At 31.7% G+C, this 16080-nt stretch overlaps 1 protein-coding gene across 3 annotated transcripts in view; it reads right to left on the reverse strand.

Moving 5' to 3' along the window:
• LOC148614036 (serine/threonine-protein kinase 33-like) overlaps positions 1–16080 on the reverse strand; it is a 32917-nt gene that overhangs the window by 9753 nt on the left and 7084 nt on the right. The window contains exons 1-5 of one of the 3 annotated variants that reach the window (XM_088587815.1): positions 15092–15219; positions 11741–11961; positions 7624–7728; positions 4419–4557; positions 2910–2992 (exon numbers count right to left, since the gene is read on the reverse strand). In XM_088587815.1, coding sequence (XP_088443941.1) covers positions 2910–2992; positions 4419–4557; positions 7624–7728; positions 11741–11961; positions 15092–15116 — 573 coding nt within the window. In that variant the 5' untranslated portion in view covers positions 15117–15219. Of the gene's footprint in view, positions 1–2909; positions 2993–4418; positions 4558–7623; positions 7729–11740; positions 11962–13015; positions 13169–15091; positions 15220–16080 lie in introns of those variants that run through there. The other 2 variants (XM_088587814.1, XM_088587816.1) reach the window with 2 other exon arrangements.

Genomic DNA, 16080 nt, shown 5'->3' on the forward strand with positions numbered 1-16080 from the left:
TGAAGCGCTTTATAAAAAGTGTACACTGGCCCAACCAGATTACTGAGTATAACAAAAAATAGAAGCATTTCTTATAATTTAATTTCTAATGGGTGACAGTCCAAGTACTAATCAGAATGTTATTTTGCTTGGGATTACTTGAATCACAGCCTGCAAACCAACAGATATTAATAACATCATAGTACCAAGCCAGGTTTTACAACATAACTTTTGTTTGTTCAAAGAGAACTAACCAATTAGAAAGCCTGTTACATATCAAATTAAATTATATATGTATATTAATAAGAAGAATCAATCTTTGTTAGGTTTAAGTGATGTTTTATTTTTTCTACTGAACTTGTACATGCTGTTGTATGGCCCATCAATTGATCAAACTCAGAACAAATGTCCTCATGTCTAGTCCTAAGAATTTAAAATCTTACGTTAAAAGCATTGATGTTTCAAAAGTTCAAGTGGGTATTTGGTGCAGGTGAGCAGAGCCACAATTGTAACAAACATAAGACTTAGTTGAAAGAGATATCAATATGGCAGTGATGCAAGAAATAAAATGATATTTACTTTCAATGAAGACAATTAGTTGCTAACGTCACTGTATTCAAACTATTGATGTTTACAAACATTTATTCAAAACACTGTTTTTCAATTCATTATCAAGTAAAAAAAAATTTGTAACAGTTCAATAACTAGTCTGTTTCCCATGAACTATGGAGTCAGCAATATCAGCTGTAGTCTCTACCATGTCTACAAGGCCAGAAAAAAAATAATTTGTTTCCTATTACATTTGTACTCACAAGAAAAAAAATAGGGTTGGAAGACAAGGAAATTATTTTATTTTTCAAAACATTTAACACTGAGTTAAAGGGGACACAATCTAGACTTAATGGTGCTGGAGCAAAAATGGCTACAATTATTTAGTCTAAGCACAAAAAATAGAGTTAGGTAAGGAAGCACGGGCCCAATATGTTATTTTTTCTGGCCTTAGGAAATCTTTTAACATTTATATTCAATTTAGAGTTTGAAATGTTTTACAATAAACAGGAGGTTACATTGTCAAACAAGATTTTACTCAGCTGAAAGAAAAAAAAAACACACACACCAGAAATCCACTATCAGTAGTTTTGCACTCACTATGAATAACAGTTGTAGCAGTAAAATCTTCAATGTACAGAATTCTAGAAAATTAAGTCTAATTTCCCCAGTCACACTTAGTTACAGGTTATAGGGGCAGATACAAGAATTGAAGAATGGGATGGATTGCTGGCTGACCACAGAGGGCGTGTGCACCATCACACTTCTGTGGTTTATTTTCATTTCAACCATTTTTCTCAGGATTTGGCTTTAGGTTTCTCAGCTTCTACAGAACTATATACTAGTAGGTTTTTAATACTTTGTATCCAGCTCCAGTACACTGACTTGTACTGTGAGGACACTGTCCAAGTGTCCAGCAAATCTACTTGCTGTTTATTTCACCACTTACAACATGTTCATGTTTGTCATAGTAAAAGTTTTTGACACAGTTTCTCAGCCTGTACAGAACCAAATAAATTTATTTATGCATAGCAAGTTAAACAAAATCTACCCTTTTCAAATTTCTAGACATTACTTCATGTTTATTTCATCACTAACATTCCGTTCTTATGTTTGCCATGATAAAAACTTTTGACCAATTTCTCAGCTTCTATAGAATCAAATTGGTTTTTATTTTGGTATCTGAATTTTGCATGGAGCTTTGTTTGGTGTCTCCCTTTTTATAGGGTCTTAGAATTTTCAGGGTGACATATGCTAAGCACCTGAGAAACCTGTTACAGTGGATGAACAGATAGACAGATAATGGAATACCAAAAAGATAATTGTAGTACAGCCTACTGTACATATGATACACAGTAGAGATTTTTATAGAAAGAATAATAATAATTCATAAGTAATTGACTAAACAGTTTCCAGCAACTTCAGAGTAGATATATTCTATCAAAATTTCCCTCCAAACTAAAACCTATTTTTGGTAAATACTTAAAAAAAAACTTGAGACATCCAAACCTAGCCCTTTCACTTTCCCAACAGATAAGACAACAATGAAGCTAAACTTAAATCTAATTTCATTGCATGACAAGCCTGCTTTATCGCACATAATGACCTTTAAAGAGCCACAATTAGTAGTTTGGTCTAATTAATATGGAAGTCATACAAATTGCTTCACATGAATATGGAAGTTTTTATTATCCAGTAACTGGATCATTGAGCAATAAACGTCGACCAGGATAAAACAATCAATACCCATTTGTATCTATTTCCTATCAATTATTCATTATTTCTTAAATGTTCTACATTAACAAAGTGTAATAGCTATATATTTCTTAACACATTTTTGAATTATAATAGCAAGTCAATATTTTTTAACTCATTTTGTGTAGTTAATTTCCGAGATTTCAGTATTAAGATCCTCCTATATAGTGATTTTTGAGGGATGCTTGCCTTTTTTTTTTGCCTCAGACATTAATGCATGAAAATTAGTTTTCTCATTTAGTTATGCACTTGCCCCTAAAAACAGCAAAGAAAGTAGCCATGCATATCAGTATTAGTGAGAATCTCTGAAAAATATCTACTAAAACTGTGGTCTAGAATTTAATTTTCTGCTTTTTGTTAAATATTTGAATTAAAATTAATTTTGCAGCACAAAGAATTAACACTGCTAAATTGGGATGAATTTCATTTTTTTTTTCACAGCACTTACATGAAATTTTATTTTAAGCATACTTCTACTAGCTAATTTCCAAGGAGTCCATGAATTTTGTACATGTAGTATCAACTAAATGCAGCTTATAGTGCTCTGAGACAGATTCGAAGATTTACTTACTTCCTTGTGTAACTCAGATGTTCTGCAGAAAATCAAAATAAATAATTATTTTTACCTTAATGTGAAGATGATCATCAGGATTATCAGGATTTTGGCTAAGCAAGATGTTCTCTAACTTTAAATCTCGATGTACTATATCTGAAATTAGAAAAATACATCAATGTATCTCATGAAAACACTGTACATCAGATATCTGCAAATAATCTGAAACATTAAGTTGCATGCCCTTTCTTGTTGGATATACCCCTACTAATACAGGAAGTTGATGTGGGACAGCAACCACCATTGCTTATGATGTATGCCCTATCTATATAAAGCCCAACACAAATTTTGAAATCAATCCATCCATTGAAGCAGAGATAATTGTGGCTGAACGTGGATGGAAAAAAGGACAAGATGATTCCAATACGCCACCCACTCGCTGTGTTGGGATATAATTAATTCTGTTAGTTTCTTTTTTTTAAATTTCATTAATGCTAATTAATCTGTGAAAAATTCAAACAATGACAGTCTCTTGTATCAGTAATAGATAAGAATGCAAAAACTCTTGGGAAACCAAATATGTTCCAAAGTAATTTTATTATCATGATAGCAGCTATAGGTACATATTAAATAGAATCATATTTACAAACAATCCCTCACTCATATTTAATTCATATTCAGTTTACACTGTTAGTCTGGCCTAGTCATGTGATGATTTTTGTATCATTGAATACTTGGCTACCTTTTTCATGTACTTCTGATCAGACAAAAAACTTTTAAATGTAACATGCCTAAAAGTTACAACTGCCAACCCAAAGCCTAAAACACATATAATTGGTCATCCGAATGTGGATGGATCATACAGTACTCAGTATCATGATTAAGCTTCATACCAAATTTCAATTCATTTTAATGAACGATTCTTAAGATTTGGTAGACAGAAATTTATTTATTGTGTTAAAATTCCTCAGTGAATGTGAACTGCATATACAGAAAGTTACTGTGTAAGTACTTAAATTTGTAGACACCAATTTTCGTTGATCAAGGAATAAGCACAAGTTCGTGTATTCTTGACTATGTGGTTTTGGAGTTTTCAGTATACACATCAACAGGAATCTACTATTCGTTGGTATCCAAATTTTGTCGTTAGGCTTACCCATGAAAATTGGAACCCCACAAACACTAGTACTTTCACAGTATTTGATAGATGTACAAGGAGCAGGTGAACCATTTAATACTTAATGTCCACGCTGAGTTATGGTTGAGACATAAAAAAGTACAAAACAATGTATAACATGACGAGCACAAGAAATTTTATATGGTAGAGGCAACCATACATTCAATATACTCTGTAGACTAAAAACCACTTCCTGATTTAGTGTGTATCACTCTCTTAGTTTATAGTTTGCTACAGAGGAAAATTTCAAAAGGCATGAACAATACCCACTAACAATCAGTGAAGCTATTTCTAATGTTTGTACTAATTGGTATAAAAAGTGTAGTTAAGTACTGAGTATGGCAGCGGTGTTAAGCACTGAAATAGTGATTATACCCTCTGTTCATGAGATTGCACTAAACCCACCTCTTTTGTGTAAATATGATATAGCATCAGCTAACTTGGTCATGATAACTTTGGTATCATGTTCTGAGAATGCCTGTTTCTCCTTTAATGCATCTGCAAGTTCTCCACCTTCACACAGTTCCATTACTAAATACATTTTCTGAAAATACACAGAATAAAGATTCTATTATTATAAATGTAACTCAATGCTGCAATAACAATAGTGTGAAATGATGACTATGTTAATTCATTGTCCATACAGGCTGCAAGTAAAATACAGCAATATTCAATGGAAAACAAGTACCTACAGTCATCCCTAATGAAACTCTGTAAAATTGATCATAAGTTATGACATCTAAATGCTTTATTTTCTATTGTGATGTCATTATCAATGATTAGTTTTATGCCTATAACTTTTGTGAAATCAACGACTGGACTTTTTCAAATTTCAAATAAATGGGATCCATTTGAAGAAAATTGATAGTCCACAATAGAGTGTCAATTAAAAGGGTTGATGTCAAGGACAAAAGGTCGTATGTCAGAAATTAAATGTACTTGACCTAAGACCGCCACTAATTTGAAACCCTGAAGACAGCATTTCTCACATTCAATGGGTCCTCTGTAAGAACCTATTGGTCTTCGTCAAGAGAAAGAAAATAGTGAACTATATGTACCTAGTGTATACAAATGATGAAGTAATAGTTAAGCCTTACTGACAATATGTTTCAAAACTTGTATATACATGTGTTAATTAAATCTACAGCTAATTCATTAAATCAACCACTGCACTGTACTTTAATTTTAAGTGCAAACAATAGTAGAAAAGATTTACTGCTGGTTTTGTCATTGTACTGAATGGTTCCTGAAGTATAAAATTATCAAATGAGTCTCGTTCTTTGTGTCAATGAAGTTTAAAATCTGAACAAACAGCATGCTCTTTAAATTTAAATAAAATACGTTACATAAAAATCATTTTTGCAAAGAAATGAAATTATATCTGTCAAAATGTGAAATAAAATTTAAAACCACCTGTAGAGATTAGATTGACATAGGACATGGATCTAAAATTATCTTACAAGCTAAATCAAATGTTCAATCTGTTTCAAATTTCAAAAACATTTTACGAAAATGAATCAATTTTAATGCACAGCACTGTACTCAAAATCAGTTGTAATGGTATTGGTTTAATAAGAATAATATAGTGTAACCGTCAAGAATGTGAAACACATATTTTGACATCTTTAAAATAATTCTGAGGAATTTTAAACAGATTAAATTTACTAACGATAGGTGAATGCATTTTTTTAATTATTGTGCTAAAAGAAACAAGAAAATATGTGAAGACAATGCTGATACACTTACTGTTCCAATTAAAAAAAAACACGTAAGGTTCAAAACCATTAGACCTCACTGAAAAGATAGTTCAAATTCTATCTTTCAGCCCATACAAGTGAGGACACAAATGTATATATTGTCAGAGGGCTGCAATGGGACACAAATTAAATCTGCAAGTGAAGGAAAATGAATCCTTAAAAACCTGGATTTTTGTAGATGTCAGGAAATTACTTTATCCTCATACAAATCTCTTTACGATGCCGAACCTCCCTATAAAATTTCATTGAATTTCAGTTTAAGAGGAGTTGTGCTTACAAGATATGTGAACAATATGGACAGACAGACAGGATCATTCTTATTTGCCCTCAGACTTTTTTAAGGGTGGGAGTGGGTGGGTGTTAAATACATCACAAGCAATTTGGAAATGATGACGATATTGTCCTTGGCTATAGGTAGACAGCCAGAAAAACCAATGTCTTTAAGTGGGAGAAATCCCAGACCTTCAAGGTAGACTTGTGAAAGAATTTAACAATCTGTTGCTCTTACTGTGATATTTCCTTTTGCTGCATTCAAGTTGAAATGTCATTGAAAAACTTAACCTATATTATTTTGGATGAAATATTGAATGACCCCCTTCAATAAGTTTATACAACCAGGGTTTTGCAGTGCATGTCAATATATTAAACTGTTCACTTGAGCAATATAATCCATAAAACTCAAGATCAGAATGTTGATTGCTTTCAAGTCACAGAGAAAATCCCAAAATACTCCTGGAAAAAAACAAAACGCATGTTTTGCAGAGGTAAATTTTAACTTCTAACCATACAAACTGCAGAATAATTAAACAGTATTGCTGGCATCTAATTGAAATCAATTTCAATTCTTAAACTATACAAAAATATGTACATGTATAAACAGTACATATTTGCTAGAGATCTTTATTTAGACTGAAACCATATACTATAGTATTAACTGCAACGTTCAATTATACTAACAATTGTAAATCTTTAATACTGTAGCATATTTATTTAGAAACCTGTTGGACTTAACAATGAAAATGTTGAAAACAATTTCTAGATAAGTATCAACTTAATTTGCAAGGTGACAGACCATATAAATTCTTTGTTAAATTTCAATTGGACAAGACAATGAAATTTAAACTCATTGTCATAAATAAGTAATCAACTTTTGAGAGATTTATTGTTGGTTTTCACATGTTAATCCAAGCACAGTTATCTATACATATTAAATACAAACCTAAAAATTAAAAATCATTGCCTACAGCTTACTATGGGTAAATTTATGCAGAGGTAACATGGCATTTCTGTACTGATCAGTCTTTTAGCATGGGTAATTTAAAGAGGGGTAAACAATTTAAAACAGAGGTTCCATAGATAGAAAAGAGGGAAATGATATTTCCTCTCCCCTTTCTATCTTTCCAGAGAGAGGGAAGGTGAAGAGAAAGAAGTAGGGTGGGAAGAGAAATGGTGATGAAGTGAGAAGAGATCACATAAGATCTGTATGGTAACTGATAGTTGATATGTGATACCATATTATAGGGCTTGCTGTGTCCCATGTTATCACAAAATTCAAGTAACTTCAGCTAGGAGATTACTGAATTTAATCTTCAAATTATTCATTCAGACTCAATTCTGTATCTGTTTTATTACAATCAAATATATGAAAGTAAATTAAAGGGCAAACACAGTCAAGCCATATTCCAAATAGACTTCAGAGCAAAGGAAGCAAGAGACTGAAAATGAAAGCGAAGGATCTTCCTAAGATATAAATAATGGCCAAGAAACAAAAAATTATTTGAAGATGGCCTAACTGAAAAAAAAGCTTTATCAGAAAATTTTAAGTTCCCTCATTTCTTTGACTATTAACTAACCTTTGCAGTCTCAAACACTTCATTCAATTTGATAATGTTTTCATGGTCTACCATTTTCAGGATGGCAACTTCTCTTTCAAGTAATTTGATTGCAGAACCACCAGCCTGAAAAAAAAACATACATGAATGTTTAAATACTGGTACATACAAGTAAGTAAAATATTTTTGACAAAATGAAAACATCACTCACATCAAGTGCACTTGGACTATTCTATATACAAGTAACTAATTTATTCACAGACTTTAACAATTCAATATTTAAATTTCCAACATTTGCAAGTATGACCCTGAAATTCCTTTTTGCTACAGTATACCCTAAACTGTCTAAAATAAACAAACTTAATTGCATCATTCATATATTTGTAACAATGAGGTCTCATTCTAACCTAATAAATAAAGATTGGAGACATGGGGAGCACAAACTTTATGATGGACACACATGACAAAAACAAAAGGGCTCCTCTGGATAGGAAAGAAGGTGTAATTGTAAAGCAAATAACAGTGTTGGGGAACTTGAAAAAAAATGCAGTCAATCTGAGCTTTAGGCCCTGTCATATTTTGATAGTCTGTAGAAGTCTATCCATATCATATTGAAATAGTAAGAGAGCATGTAATGTTCTTAGTGAAGGTCATTTCACAAAATGTTTGTACCTACCAGAGATTGTTGAAAATTGGATAAAAATTGAAGTCACCTTCAACAATATTAACAAGATAAAACTTATAGCCATATGTACCCCACTGCACGTTAAATTTGAAGCACAAAAAACATTGAAGCCAAATAACTCCTGTGAAATTTGTCAATTCAAAATAGTGATGTGACATGACCAAGTAAACACGATGTTGAACAACTGCACAAAATTCCAATTCTAATAAAATTCAATGGTTGGTTTCAGAGAAGTTTCATCTACCTCAGACAGACAGACAGACAGACAGACAGACTGAAAACAAAGATATAGACCATTCACTTAGTCCTTTTGCTTTTGTCACATTGTGGCTGAAGACAAGAACCATACTTTTTAAGGTCAAATGTGATGATTTCTTTTAACATAAATAAGCTCAATTTTCAAACTTTATTTGTAATAAATCCATATCAGGATAAAATCTGCAGAACTGTCAACATCAGATATAAATATAATATATGAACAAGACATTGATCTCAGAAGCAAAATCCCTTTTCCCACAATTAAACATATCAATACCAAGATAAGATTATTATAATTTATTTATGACAAAAAACTCTTTTCCTTCACAGAATAGAAAGATGAAATAAATTTCTTGTTTAATCATAATCTGAGGTTCTTTCATCATGTTTCCAAAGTGACCCCACTGATGAACTATACAACTGGATGATTAAACAAAATGGAAAAGAATTGTTGTGTAAAAAATCTTAACTTTTAAGTAGATTAAAAAAGAAACAAATTTTGACATTTATTACCATTTAAAACATAACAACATCCCTGTTGAACTAGTCAAAGGGATGGCAGTACAAAGAGCTAGAAGGGTAATGGTAACTGTCAATGTCCCTATCCCTACAAATTTTATATCATTTTTATTAGCAGCTATTCAATTCTGAAGGATTAAGATCTGTACAATAACATTGTGGATCATTTAACAATCTTGAAATATCATATAAAAATCAATTTTGGGTGAAAGAAATGTTCACTATACCAAGGCACAACAAATCAACAGATATTCCTTACAATACCATTAAAGAAACAGAGTTGAGATCAAACACTCTTCTACCTTATATGTACCCAACACAAATATTTCAGTCAGTAACGTGACAATGTACACAGTGCTCTTGATCGTCTTTATATCGTAACCCTTGAAAGTGAACAATTGACATTAGTCGATACAATGCAGATTTATGTAGAGGGTTTTTCAAAGAAAAAAATTGTGGGCCTACTTAATACCAGCGAAACCCTGCACTGTTGTCTTAATACTATAAAACCTTAAAAGTAAACAATTTGTATTGACAGATTGGGTACAAATTAGGGCAATGAAGATAGGGTTTTTGAAAGAAAAATATGTTAGCCTACTCATATATTTCCCCATATTTAAATACTTGAATGACAGTTAAGGTATGAGTTACTTTGTCATACTCTTAAATCATATCTGTTTAACTTCAGGATATGACCTACTGTTTGGTGCACGACTTATAATGAACCCAGAGGTTGTTGGTCCCTGGTTAAACTCAACTCTAGGGATCATAAATTAATTTCAGGTATTATCAACAGTTTTTCAATCTTGGGGTAACATTTATGCAGTTAATACATGTACAAGGTTGTCACTGTGGCTGCATGTATGTCTGATTGTTACATGTAAATGTACATATGAAACAAGAAAAAATGAGGGCACAAATCCCCTTGCCTATCTGAATAAAATAGAAGTTCATGTGGGACAGACATACAATATACCAAAGCTGCAAACAATATTCTAGGGGTTTTTTTTTTTCAGGCTGTAACTGAACAAAAAATCTTGAAACATACAAACTGACAACAAAAAAACTAATATATTCTACACCTAAACAAGAAAGACTATAAAAACTAATTGCATTTTGGATTAATTGATAAAAGAAGTCCAATATTTCAGTGTAACTTTCAGATTTCCATTTCATTCTTCAAATCTGCAAAACTTTAACATCTACCTGGTAGCAAGAAATGCATATTGCATGTACAAGATTAATTTCCCAAAACTTTACATGAACTAATATTTAACATAAGCCTACATTACAAGTCTTTAAAAGACTCAGGTAAAAAAAAAAATTAAGATATGCATCATCATGTCAAAAAACCTACCAACATTTATATAGTACGATTGTCTCCCCTGACTTTCTCTTACTTTCTAAAGAAATTGGGAACTATTTAATTGGAATATTAAAAAATTCAGACAATCTTGACAATGCTATCTGTCCTGGTTCAATTGTAGCACATTTCAATAAAATTTCTTCTAAAATAATCAAAACAATATGGCAAAAAAAAAAGAATGCTTTTTTTTAATTCTGAAACGTAATAAATTTACATTGCGAAGAATTGTTATTTCTCAACCAAGTTTCATCCCAGTCAGACTCTTACACAGACAGGTACTTAATCCTTTAAAGATTATCTTTATATCTCACTTCAGAATATATTGGCCTGTACAAGGTAATATATCTGAAGATTTTGCACATGTCTCCATTTAAAAATAGTTTGTCATAATCAAATAAGTGGTTTGCAAATTTTATAAGGGTACTAGTAACTGTGATAACATATCCCTGATGAAATCTAGTTCCATATGTATTTTTTTGAAAAATGCACATAAGTGTCACCCCTTTTGATAGGAGCGCATTAATTAAAATTAATAAATGATCTTCTGAATTACTCATAATGAATAATAAGGGACCAAGATGGAATCAAATCTAATCCCACATGAAGACAAGCTTACTGCATTCTTAAACAATGAAAAGTTGCCTGGAAATGCTCAAGAAGTACTTCAGTTAAGTTAGTTTAACATTATGAAGATACCTCCCCTTACATTCACGGAATGTTGCTGGAGACAAACAAGTTGAGACTATACCCTCAGGTATGCCAAGAAATTGCTTAGTCTATTCAACTTTGACCTGACCTAGTCCAAGTCGACTTGAAATCATATTTCCCATGACAAATTGCTATTGAAATACAATAATTCAGGTAAGTTTGTACTTGACCTGTACAATTCATAGCCACGAAAAAGGTGCAGATTCAATTTTAACTTAATTTCTTTAATTTCCTATAAGCATATTTTGAAGTAAAAAATATTATTCAAATCAGAGCATACACAATTTTTTTGGGGTTCTTGTAGTCATAATGACATGACAAAACACTGCTTGTAGGTCGTTTTCAAAATATTGTATGAACATGAGAGGTTATGGGGTAGTTTTCAATCCAAAAATATAAAGGGCAAGCTTTGAACAACAACAAATCTAGCAGGAAGTTGTAACCATACAGAAGACAAAATTTTCAATTTTTTTTAAAGAACACTTTGGTTTTCAGACTAATTTTGATATTTACTTAACATACCCCTTTCAAGTTCAGCTTTCCAGATAATCAACTTTATCTAGTTTATGCTAGTAAGAATGTTAAAAAAAACTTAATATTACCTTTTCTTTGTTGATGACTTTCATGGCCCAATATGCCTCAGTTTCGATATGTTTCACTTTAAAAACTTTCCCAAACATCCCCTGTCCAATTTTTTCACCAATTTCATAATATTTTTCAATCCATGATTCATCATCAATCCTTGTATGTGGGATGGTAGTGTTTTCTGCACTACCCTTCCGCGGCACCCGGTTTGCCATGTTCAAGGTCTTGACTTGATAGTCTGAAAGACAAAGGAGAAAATTAAGAAATAAAATCAGTGACAGACAGAAGTCCAAAATAAAAAAACAACCCTGAATTCAAGACAGTGCAAGATAACTAAAATTTGAAAAAAAGTTGTAAAGATCCATGAATTTTCTGCTTCTGCCTCATTGTTGTGATATTAAGATTCCTTTACATATTCTGTGTGCATATACTTTAAAATAAACAGATTTTGAAAATACTGGAAATGCTTGAGTAACTAAAAAATAACCCTTCTAATGTAGATTTGTATTCAAATGACATCACATCTATTTTAGCAGAACCAAGCACAATAAAATGTTATTAAAGAACTGAATAAAAATACACATTTATGAGCATGTTGCATGTCACCAGAACTTTAACAAAAATATATTTTTATGGCTTCTTTGAAACCCCACACAGAATTTCCTGTACTTTTTAGTGACATCTTTAAATAACTAAAATTGGAAATCAACTGAAGCTTATAAATTACTGATCAATTTCTTAACACTTTTTTTTCAGCTTGAACTCCTAAAGGACATAATCTACCATTACTTTCCAAATTACTTCAAAATTAATTCATCAACTAAAATGTTTGGACTGCTCACTTGCTCACATGCAAGTCTAAATTGTTTGTCATTAATGAAATTAAGGAATAAATCATGAATGTACGTTTCAGATCTGTTTTAATCCCTGTTTAAAAAATGAATAGACAGCCAGAGAAATTCATAACTAGATCAAGATTAGCCTATGTGTAGATAATTTCCCTTTTTGAAGATAAAAGTGAATATGAAAAAAAAACACAAAAAAAAACACAAACTAATAACAACAGATCCATACTATTTTGATATAATTCTAATGTAAAACAGGTATAGTTACACAAGTTTAAGAGAATTGCTTATCTCAGTTAGTATAAATCAGCTAATTCTAACTTGTTGGAGTCAAGCATTAACATAAAAATGTAGTTCTGACAGTCCAAGGAAAAAAGAAAAAGAAATTTCACATTGCCATTAAGACACTTTATTGCTAATAAATTTAACATTAGACATTGATCTTACCATATGGCGATAGCAAATCAGTCTCCATCGATTCCAGAAAAAACAAATTTACATTCAAATAATAAATTCCAACAGAAAACTTCTTAATCACAGTTGTCACATTCAGAAAGCATTGTAAAGTTTGCCTTCTCTATCTTATTGAACGACTGATAATTCAGGGACATATCAGGTAAAAATATTAAGTCCATACAACTTTAAAGGGCAATAATAAATCCAATGAAGACATAAAACTACTTTCAGGACACGACTGCCACATAAAAACCTGTCAATCTTCTAGATGAAATGCAGACAATAAACTTCAAAAAGTACATGTAATGTATGAAAGCTTTGACTGTTCTGAAAAACTTCTCTGGACAATAATTCCAGGTGCCTATAGATCTGCACAAAACCTAAGTATTTAAATTGCAATAAAGTAAATGACCATTGTGTTTGCTATCGGGAGTTATGTAAAACTAAATAGTAATTTGTGGATTAAAACGCTAACACGATATAGTCCTAAGAACAAACCCATTGTGTATACCTTTAAATATTATGACCAAGCTAGGTAGTTACTCTGTTTGTGGAAATGTTTCAATGATTTCTTAATGCTAATTGCCTTCAAGAGGCCGTGAACTAAAGTTTTAATCTTCATGTTAATTTCAATGTTTTTTATTCAAAGTGTGTTGACACATGTAAGCCCACCATTGTATAAATTGGGTAGAGAAAACTCTAAACTGCTTTATTTGCTCTCCGTCAAATTACTGATAATTAATTCACCGTCATTTATTCATTGAATAGACTTTAAAACCGACCCAATTACAATAATCACACATTTAAACAGAACCGTTACTAATATTAAGTTTGATGAACACTATGATCACTACAACACAACTGTTTGAAATTATTTAATAACCTTCAGCTGTCTGTATATTCAGCAGCTTAGAGTGTAAACAATATTTAGTTTTTAACTGTAACAGAATTCATAAGTTCATGGTTCTTCAAGAAGGATCTTACTGCTAAAATATCCATTTCAAGAAGTGGGAATCTTAACTTAAACAAGATATAAAAGTATTTTCGATCACCACTGGCTAAATTGAAGCACAAAAGGACCATCAATTGTAAGTCCTTTACTCCAATAAAATCTGTACAATCAAGACGTTGATGTGGTATGATGGATTGCATATGGTGTTGAACCAACTTATAAGATCAGGCAATTCTGGCAGCCAGTCATGGAAGACTTGTGACCAACAGTACCTTCTGCAGACAGTGGCCATTTGTAGTAACATCCTATGGCAGGTATTCCATGCCTTTTGACCAACTGAACAGACCCTGCTTTTTTTCTAGTCAGACATGCTGAGCAGGATTCAAACAGAAGCAACTGCCTTTAGGAAGGTGAATTACCATTCACAGACACATTTATGCTTGGAGCAATCAAGTTGTCACTCCATATCATACATGAAAATGTCTTGTGCTTAGTGTAGAAGCAGTGACTACAAAAATTATATCTTAAGAACAACCCAGCTGGAGATCAAAACCATGACATCCCCACCCCTTGTGGGAAGCATGCTAATAAAGACCACAGAGATGTTACCTAGCAAAAGGAAGCATTATTTACCATAATCAACATAGCATAGAACCAATAGCAGTACTCCTTAGCCCAAAGAAGTCCTGGTGATTCTGAGACATTTCTTAAACTTCAATAATAAAGTAAATGGGTGATTCTTCCTTTTCTGAATCATCTATCAATACCGAGGTAACTTTAACACTGTACTTTCTATGCAAGCAAAGTTTCAAATACATTTAACAGTACAATTGTTTCATGTTTCTAAAGTTAAAAATGTTTAATCAAGCATTTTTTTTTCTTATCAAGCAAATTTCTATAAAGCAATACTGACAATGAAATGCTTTGAAAGTCTTTCATCTTTTCAAGACACCCTGGCCACTATAGTCCTCCTCTAAATCATTTCACTTTTCCACACATAGAACTCAAAATATTCCATGTAAAAGGAAAAACGTGAAATATCATATTTCATGCTTTTTAAAAAAAAAAAAAAAAAAAACGTAAAAAATTACATAATTACTTCAATGAAAACTCACCTGAATGTAACTTAGGTGACAACATTAGAACAAAACTGAAATTCCAAGTTATAGAGGTAAAAACAGTGCATTTAATCCTGCAAAAATTACATCACAGACAAAAACTACATATATACTGACTTAATGACATTTGTTCTTTACAATTCATTTAACATCCATACAAAAGAACAGAAGACTAACATACTTTAGGTAATACCGAAAAACATACATGTCCACCATGGAAATATACTATTTACACATTGTTCCGATACAAAAGTACCGCGGACTATCTGATGAAGGAATATAATGGCTTTTTGGGACACCATTTACACACTTGAGTAAAGTTGAATGTCCAATTGAAAGATCTGATAGGGCCAGTGGAGTATTAAATTGTCTTTTTTGATGATATGTTTTGGAAGAATATCAGGTAATTTGATGCAAGTTTTAATTAAAACTGAAAACTGCATTTCCGATGTTGGTTTTTTTAATTACCAGAAGATTTGAATGTCCCAGTTGAACTTGAATTAAACAACACATTTTGTAATTGTTCTGCAATAAATGTGATTTATTTGATTAAACAGGAGATAACAGACACTTGATGCACAACTGTGAGAACATTATTTCTCTCTTTTATCTGCAGTATGACGCAAGAATTATTTAACTCCCACTTGCTTGAATGTAAAAAGTTTCACGGTGAAATTTTTTTTGGCTGTCTTCAAAAATTGCTACGGTGAAAATCCATGCAGAAAAGAGCACCGCTCCAGATCTCATGTCTCACAGTAAAAATAGTATTTCTTAAAGTGCATGAGATCTTGTTCTAGTGACCCAAAAATCAATTAGTGTCTTCCTTGTCCCTACATGGTAATCTGGTATAAATCTCATAAAAAAAAATTTTAAAAACTTTCAGAAGTAATGTTTCGAAAACTAAATTACTATGAAAATTTTAATTTTCGAAATTGTATAATATTGCCTTGAACTCTGAACCACTGGCCTCAACATTGAAGGTGTCT

Source organism: Perna viridis, chromosome 6, assembly GCF_037379345.1.
Source record: "Perna viridis isolate PV_CMFRI_1.1 ecotype Kerala chromosome 6, ASM3737934v1, whole genome shotgun sequence".
NCBI classification, from domain to species: domain Eukaryota; kingdom Metazoa; phylum Mollusca; class Bivalvia; order Mytilida; family Mytilidae; genus Perna; species Perna viridis.